General features: G+C 64.5%; 1 protein-coding gene across 1 annotated transcript in view; it reads left to right on the top strand.

Annotated features, from left to right (window-relative positions):
• Positions 1–614: 614 nt before the first annotated feature.
• The window catches only part of HR (HR lysine demethylase and nuclear receptor corepressor), an 18,735-nt gene continuing 11,052 nt past the window's right edge, over positions 615–8,297 (top strand). The window contains exons 1-6 of the mRNA XM_006156445.3: positions 615–958; positions 2,177–2,811; positions 3,675–4,458; positions 5,591–5,741; positions 5,821–6,008; positions 7,708–7,872. Coding sequence (XP_006156507.1) covers positions 2,215–2,811; positions 3,675–4,458; positions 5,591–5,741; positions 5,821–6,008; positions 7,708–7,872 — 1,885 coding nt within the window. The 5' untranslated portion in view covers positions 615–958; positions 2,177–2,214. The remainder of the gene's footprint in view (positions 959–2,176; positions 2,812–3,674; positions 4,459–5,590; positions 5,742–5,820; positions 6,009–7,707; positions 7,873–8,297) is intronic.

The raw sequence follows: 8,297 nt of genomic DNA, 5'->3' as shown, positions 1-8,297 counted from the left end.
AAGGTGGCCCGCGTGCCGGGGGGGAGCCTCTCTCGCAGGCGCCCGGGTGCCGCGGGGGGAGGGGGAACAAAGGGCTCATTCTCCCCGTGCGCAGCCGGTGGCATCGCCGGGGCGTTGGCGGAAGCCCCCGGGGCTCGGGAGGGGGCAGGCCCAGGCGGGGCCGCCGAGTCACGGGCTCCTGTTTCCCGCAGGGTGCTGGAGGAGGAGACCGGAGGAGCGGCTTCCCCACTCTCAGTTGCGCGTCTGGCGATGGCGATCGGAGGTCCTGCTGCGCTCCCCGCCGCGCTCTCCCTCCATTAGCCGCGCCGCGCGGTTCTGCGCCCTCGCTGGTGCCTCTCCTGCGTCCCAGGATCGGCCCCTCGGCCAGGCACGAGGCGATCGGAGGTCCTGCTGCGCTCCCCGCCGCGCTCTCCCTCCATTAGCCGCGCCGCGCGGTTCTGCGCCCTCGCTGGTGCCTCTCCTGCGTCCCAGGATCGGCCCCTCGGCCAGGCACGACCCCCTCCCCCGGCCCCTCGGCCTTTCCCCGACTCGGCCATCTCCGACCCGGGGCGCGCGTTCCCCCCGGCCCGGCTCCCTCTCTCCCTCGGGGGCACCCGCTCCCTCTCCCCCCCCCGGGGCCCCCCGCTCCCTAGCCCCGGCCCGGCTCTCCCCGCGGCGCAGCACGGAGTCTCGGCGTCCCATGGCGCAACCCACGGCCTCGGCCCAGAAGCTGGTGCGGCCGATCCGCGCCGTGTGCCGCATCCTGCAGATCCCGGAGTCCGACCCCTCCAACCTGCGGCCCTAGAGCGCCCCCGCCGCCCCGGGGGAAAGAGAGCGCGAGCGCGCTGAGCAGAGAGCGGGAGAACGCGTCCTCGCTCGCCGGGCGGGAGGCCCGGGAGCCGGCCCATGGGGATCGCGCACCCGGCGCCGGCCAGGACGACCGCCGCCGCCCGCGTCGCGCCCGGCCCGTGAAGCCCAGGTAAGCGCCGAGAGGGGGCGCCAGGGGTGCGCCTTCTGGGGACACTAGGAGCGCGGCGCGCGGAAGGGGGGGTGGGTTTCTAAGTCGAGTCCGCGACTCATGCAGGAAGTGAGTTCGCCGTGCTCCTCCCTGCTGGGCCGCACACACTGACACCTGAAAGTCAGAACTCCCGACCTGGCTGGAGCGGGTCAGCGCGGCGGCCCCAGGAGGCCTGAGCGCTCTCTGCCAGGGCTCCCTCACCTTCTTTCCCGGGCTCGTCGGGCTGGCCAAAGCGACTGCGCCAAGAGAGCGCTGCCGCTCCGGTGCCTGCCACCTGTCATTCTGGTCCCTTGCACGCACGTTCAATTTTCCCTCGCTTGCCTCTGGGGCCCAGCCGCTTACTCCGCCTCCTTCCCTCCCTCCGCCAGGCTGCAGTCACCAGCAGCGTGCGCCAGTGGCCCTGGCTGTGCCAGGGCTGGGGCAGCTTGACCCATCCCAGCCGAGACCTCTTAATCCCCCTCTCCTGCGCTGGCTTCTCCCCTGGGGGCCCTGGGCCGAGGTCCCAGCCTCCAGCAATTGTCCTGGGACTTTGCTTGATAAGCCAAGAAGGCGGGCGCTGGGAAGAGGCAGACCGTCTGCCCAGGTGTAGGGAGGTACTCCCACCACAGCCCTGACTGGGAGCGGTCCCCAGTGACTGTAGCCTGTAGGCCTGGTTGGCCCGAGCCCAGGGTGCCAGAAACACAGCCTGCAGAGTGGAAGGCCTTCTGACGCCATGCTCCACTTCACCTGAGGCCCAGAGGAGGGACCCAGGTTACCCAGCATCAGAGCGGCCAGCCTCTGCCTTCCCAGCCCTGCCTTCCGCTGCACTCACCCCTGGGGCACCTGCATGTCCTCCCCATGGCTTGTGACCCAGCCCCTGGCTCGGTGGTGTCCGTGGGGTCCATGTGGCTGGAACATCATTCTAGAAATAGCAGACACTGCCAAGGGGCTGTGGGCCAGGTGGGCTGTCGAGTCCCGGGGAACTGGGGGACAGGGGAGCTGCGCACACCAGCGCACCCCGCCCAGGCTGGGTCCTCCTGGCCGCACGGGGGTAGGCAGCACAGTGCCTGGCTGTGAGCTGCCACTTGCCTTACTGGTTTGAGCTGCCTGGTGCTGCCAGGGCGGTGCCCACTCTGTGCCAGGCAGTCGGGCTCCTGGGGTGTGCGCCCCAGGAGCTCACGCTTTGGTGTTGTCCTCCAGGGACTCTCCCTAGGAGAGCCCATGAGGGCGGGGGAGCGATGGAGAGTACGCCCAGCTTCCTGAAGAACACCTTGGCCTGGGAGAAGGCGGCGCCTGAGAATGGCATCGTGGGACAGGAGCCGGGTTCCCAGCCACGGGATGGCCTGCACCGCGGGGCACCTGCTCCCTTCTGGAGGGGCGTCCTGAACACCCCAGACTCCTGGCTTTCCCCTGGCTGCCCCCAGGCCCCCAAGGACACGCTCCCGCTGGTGCAGGGCGAGGGCCCCCTGAACGGGGAGAGGAAGGCCAGCTGGCTGGGTGGCAAAGAGGCCCTGCGCTGGAAGGGGGCGGCGCTCCCCCACCCGCTGGCGTTCTGTGGGCCCGCGTGCCTGCCTCACTATGGCCCCCTGACTCCTGAGCAGAGTGGCAGCCATCCCAAGAGTGACCCTGTGGCCTTCCGGCCCTCGCACTGCCCTTTCCTTCTGGAGACCAAGATCCTGGAGCGAGCTCCTTTCTGGGTGCCCGCCTGCTTGCCACCCTACCTCGTGTCCGGCCTGCCCCCAGAGCGTCCATGTGACTGGCCCCTGGCCCCACATCCCTGGGTGTTCTCCGGAGGCCAGCCCAAAGTGCCCTCCGCCTTCGGCTTAGGCAGCAAGGTGAGTACTGGGACAGAGAGGGCCCTGGTCCACTGCGTAGGTCCCCAGCAAGCCCTGCCAGCGAGCCCTTCATTCTAATAAAGGATAAGGCGGGAGGAGAGTCCGACAGCTCAGAGCTGTCCCAGGCCCCAGAGGCACCCCCAAGCAGCCCTTCCCCTGAGCACCTGCAGCTCACTGGACCACCCCTGCCCTTGGGCCACTGTAGCCATTGACTTCCCTGGGAGTATGTGGCCTTGTTCTGGGAGGGGACAGCTGGGCAGGAGAAGTGGGAGATGCAGGTGGCCCCATGGCCTGAGTCTAGGGCACCTCCCTCAAGGTGGCCCCCATGCCCAGGGATGAGATTGTACGTATTTAAAGAACAGGAACTGCAAACACCAGGTCATGGAGCACAGCACCCTGGGCTCATCCCGTGGGCAGGTGCTGGTTTGCACCTGGAGATGTCCCTGAGCGTGCTGGACACATGTGTGCCCATGACCCAGGGCTGGCTGGCCATGGGCAGGTCACGGAGCAGGGCCCTGCTGAGGGTACTCTCTCCCTCTCTTACCCACTCACAAAATAAATAAATGCATGAACTTAAAAAAAAATAGACCCAGTATGGTACAGGGGACTGCATCGTCCAGGTAGTCTCTGGATACGGTTGGCTGTGTCAGGTACTAACCCTTTAGTTGCCGGGTGGTGGGGGAGCTCGAGAAGCCTGGGGGTGGCCGAGGCAGAGGGGGAGGCCCTGGGGGGCCCAGAGGGGCCCCTGCGTTGAGCAGTGAGTTCTTCCCATTTCACACTCCTACTGTTTGTCAGTTCTGCCCGCCCTTCTGAGCACTGAGAATCCAAGTTGGCAGCAGCCTAACCCTCTCTCCTCTCTGTAGGGCTTTTACCACAAGGACCCGAACATTCTCAGGCTGGCCAAGGAGCCCCTGGTGGCTGCGGAACCCGGGCTATTGGGCTTGGCCCCTGGTGGGCATCTCCAGAGAGGCGGGGAGGCGGACCGCCCTCCACTCCACCCGAGGGACGCAGAGACAGCGGGAAGGCAGCAGAACTTGTGCCCACTCTTCCTGGGGCATCCGGACACTGCTCCCCATGCCCCCTGGCCCCCTTGTCCCCCAGGCCTGGTTCACACTCTTGGCGGTGTCTGGACTGTGCCAGGCAATGGGAGCCTTGGGTACCAGCTGGGGCCGCCAGCCACGCCAAGGTGCCCCTCTCCTGAGCCTCCTTCTCAGGGGGGCTGTTGCTCACCCTGCCCACCCACTAGAGACGGGGCGCTTGGCTCCTGCGGGGCATGCCGGGAGGGCCTGGACGGGGATGCCGGTGCATCTGGTGAAAACGGTGAGGAAGGGCACAAGGCCTCTGGCCCCGGGACCTGCCCACCCAGCAACCACACCAAGCTGAAGAAGACCTGGCTCACGCGACATTCTGAGCAGTTTGGGTGTCTGGGCGGCTGCCCTAGGGGTGAGGAGAGCCTAGCTGCCCGGGTCCGGAACCTCAAGAGGGCAGGCAGCCCTGAGGCCCAGGGAGCAGTGGGCAGCCCAGCCCCCAAGCGCCCAGCCGCCCCTTTCCCTGGCACTGTGGGGCAGGGGCATCAGGAGTGGCAGGAGCTCCTGGACGTGCCAATCGGGAGCAAGGCCGAGGCAGAGGGGCACGCGGCCCAGAGAGGTAAGGGCGAGGCGGTGCAGGGGCCCTGCTCGGGAGGGGTGCTGGGACTGGGGCTCTGCAGGGTGCAGGTCTGCAGGCCCTCTGAGTGGTTCGCACAGCTGTCGGATCTCCCACCTGCATCGTGACGGCTCTCTGGAAGTTTCTCCGCATCTTTAGGCCCGAGTCTTTGAGCAAGTGGCTTCTGTCTCTGTCTTCTCCTGAGCCACGGTGTGTCGGTGGCAGCATAATGACTAGGCCTGGAGCACAGGCTCTGCGGTCAGACTGCTGATTGGCAGCTGCGTCATTTCACCTCTCTGAGCTGCAGTTTCTTCGTCTATAAAATGGGCATAAAGACGCTCCCTACCTCGTGAAACTGCTGCAGGAGTTAAATGCGCTCGTTCACACCAGGGCTCTGATGGTCCTGGCACACGGTCGGCGCTCGGGACATGCTCCTGCTGTCATGGCGTGGGCCACAGCTCCCCGTTAAGGGACCACTGTTCTTGAAGAAGCTCTGGCCCTGCCTTAGGCCGGTGGGATCACGGGCACGTGGCTTGACTCTTGCCTGCATTAGGACTCCGGCTCGCACTCTGCCGCCCTCTGTCCTTCGTGTGAGCTTCTGCCGTGCTGGCCCAGTTCTTCGGGACCGCCTGTTTCTCAGCCTCCCGTGCTGCTGGGCTGGGGTCAGGACTGTCCTCGGGACCTTGTGCAGTTGCTCTTGCACCTGGCACGGGGCCATGTGCCCTCCAGGGCTCTGCCTGGCCGGGGATTCTCGGCCCCTTTACCTTCTGGGGTGACTCCACCTGTGTCCTGTGTGAGGCTCGGGCCTTCTCACAGTCCGGCACCCTCGTCCACACTGGATTGTCTCCTTGTGTGACCGTGAGCCAGCAGAGTCATGGAGCCCTCAGCAGAGCATCCACAGTCTACACTGGCTGGATCCTGCCCCCGTCCTGACGCCGCACCCGCAGCCCTGTCCTTGTCCGGCCAGTCCTGGTTGGGGATTCAGGCTCCTGCTCGGCCGTGTGAACCTTCTAGCCACCTAGCCCTCTTTGCTGGCTCTGTATGAGACCCAGGGGCTGGGCCGGCTGTGACAGGGGCTGGGGTTCACGTGAGTATGGGGATCCCTGACTCCTGACCAGGTGCGTTGTCTCCTCAGGACCCCAAGATGGCAGGAGCAGCCTCCAGGATACAGGGCTTCAGGACAGACCTCGCCCAGCCCTCCTGGCAGGCATTCCTCACTGCCAAAGCTGTGCTCAGGCTGTTGGAGAGGTGGGAGGGCCGGCCTGCTGCTCCCGGCCAGCACGGAGGTGAGGGTGAGCCCAGGGCCCAGGAGTGCCCCCAGCATCCTCCCAGGCTCCTCCTCACCATCCTCTGCCCTATCTCCAGATGGCCCCAGGGAGGTGAGCGGCAGCCAGAGGAGAACTTGGAGGCTGCCTCTGAAGAGGGAGGAGAGTCTGGCCCGGGGGCCGGGCTGGGCAGAGGCCTCGCCAAGCACCTGCTGAGCGGCCTGGGAGACCGTCTGTGCCGTCTGCTGCGCAGGGAGCGGGAGGCCCTGGCCTGGGCTCAGCGGGAAGGTGAGCAGGGCCTGGCCTCCTCCCCAGCACTGCCTGTTCCGAGGCTGCTGACCTGGCAGAGCCGTCCTCCTCCCAGCCCTTCCTCAGGGCTCTTCGTCAAGGCTGCGGTTTTTGGTGGTGCGGGGCTGCTGGGGAGGCTGGAACTCGGTCCAGCCCGAGAGCTTTGAGGCCTACTGGGAAGACAAGGCCAGGTGCCGAGCATGTTCGAGAACATGTGAGCAGGGCCGAGGAGAACTCAGAGATGGCGGTCAGGAAAGGCTTCCTGGGGTGGCAAGGCCCACAGCCTAGAAAGGTCGGGTTTGGGCTGATAGAGATCAGAGGGCCTTGGCTGGTCTGTGGGGTCCAGGCTCCAGGAGAGGGGGCTCTACAAACACACCGCTGGCCCGTCCCTGACCCTCCTGGGTGGGGCTCCCTCTTCCCCGAAAGGCCAGCCCCCTTCATACGCATCCCCTCAGCCTCTGGCCAGTTCCCTGTCAGCTCTGCCACTCCCAGCCTGATTCCCAGCACGCCAGCTCCTGTCCTCGCCTTCCCGGATCACCCAGGCTCATCTGTCCCCGGGGCCTAGGCCCTAGCTGCTCCCTGTCTGGAATGCCTGCTCCTCCCTTCCCACTTGCAGAATGAAAACTGACTCACCTTCGGGCCACGCGGGAATCTCCCGCCGCCCCGCCCCGCCCCGCTGTAGGAGCACCCGCCCATGGTGCCATCCTCGCTGGCCATTTATGGGCTGACTCCCCACTGGGACTGTGGGCTCTGGGAGGGCCAGGGCCAAGCCCCGACCAGCTCTGAGTCCCCTGTGCCCAGCAGGGACATGGCAAGTGTTATTGACTGTGCTCAGTGGCATCTTTTCCAACTTCCAACAATGGCAGAGTCTGAAAATAAAGCACCCCTTGGGGCCAGCAGGTGGCAGGGTGCTTGAGGCACTGGACTCCCACTTGGCCGACTGTGTTTCGAGTCCCGGACCTGGTGGCTTTGCGTTCTTATTCTGGCTCTCTCTCTCGGGTGAGCACATGTGCCCTATAGCAAATTGAAAAATAATAATAATCGGGGGCCAGCAGGTGGTATGTGGTTAAGGGTGCTGGACTCCTACATGGCTGACCAAGGTTTGAGTCCCAGGCCTGGCGGCTTGCTTTCTCACTTTTTCTCTTTCTCTCTCTTTCATTCTATAGCTCTCTGGTCAAATTAAAATAAATAAATAAAGGCATAAAAAAAGTTAAATAAAATAATTATTTAAAAAAATACAATTAAGTACAATTGTAAATTCTATTGTAAATACAATTAAATAAATATTTTTTAAAAAGCACCCCTTTAATAAGAGAAGGAATGACCGTTGAGGGCTCCTCTCCTACCACGGAGGCCTCTGGAGGAAATGCCACTGCGTGGGCCCACCCTGTCATTTCGGGAGCTCTGAGGGCTTGGATGGAGGCTTGGGTGGAAGACTGTGTCGGCAGTGGTGTGGACCGGTGTTCTCGGGCTGTGGGGACAGTCCTGGGCAGGGCTCGCGTGGGCAGGGCAGAACCGAGAACTCCTGGGCCCTGGGCGGTGTCTTCTGGACAGGATGGTTTCAGTGCAGGCTCTTGGTGGGCTGCTGAGTACGAGGTGGCAAACGTCAGGGCCCTCACTGTTGCTCCCTCTGCCTTCCCGTGGCGTCCTTGAGAGGGCCCGCCTTCGCCTCTGACTGGGTTCTCTCTGTGGTCGGCAGGCCAGGGGCCAGCTGTGGCGAAGGATGACCCAGGTGGTCCACGCTGCTGTAGCCGATGTCACCACGGACTCTTCAACACCCACTGGAGATGCCCGCGCTGCGACCGCCGGCTGTGCATGGCATGTGGCCGCATGGTGGGCGCTGGGAGGACCACGGAGAAAGCAGGTAGGAGAGGAGCTGGGCCGAGGCCAGGGTGGGAGGGAGCCCTCAGTGAGGCTGCTACCAGGTTTGTGGCCATCCTGGCTGCTTCTCCCCAGGAAGTGTCCCACCCCTGCCTGCCCCAGCATCAACCACCACTGCTCACTGCTCCGTAGAGCAGACCTTGCCCTCTCTAGATCGGAGGGCTCTGCCTGGGTCCTGCCTGCCCGTAAAAGAAGTTGAGTGCTGGGACCAGCAGTTGGTGTAATGGCTATATCACTGGACTCCCATGTAATTGAATGTGGTTCGAGTCCCGGACCCTGTGGCTTAAACTCACGCTGGGCGCGTGTGCACGCGTGCCCAAGATCCCGAGAGGAGAATGGAGGAGAAGGGACTGGCCATCTCCCTTGGGGGGTGATTTCTCGCTTTCTGTCTCTCTGTCTCTCTTTGTC

This window comes from Tupaia chinensis, unplaced genomic scaffold (genome assembly GCF_000334495.1).
Source record: "Tupaia chinensis unplaced genomic scaffold, TupChi_1.0 Scaffold000494_1, whole genome shotgun sequence".
Taxonomy (NCBI): domain Eukaryota; kingdom Metazoa; phylum Chordata; class Mammalia; order Scandentia; family Tupaiidae; genus Tupaia; species Tupaia belangeri.
The sequence above is the reverse complement of the archived record's forward strand: the minus strand, read 5'-3'. Positions and strand labels throughout refer to the sequence as shown.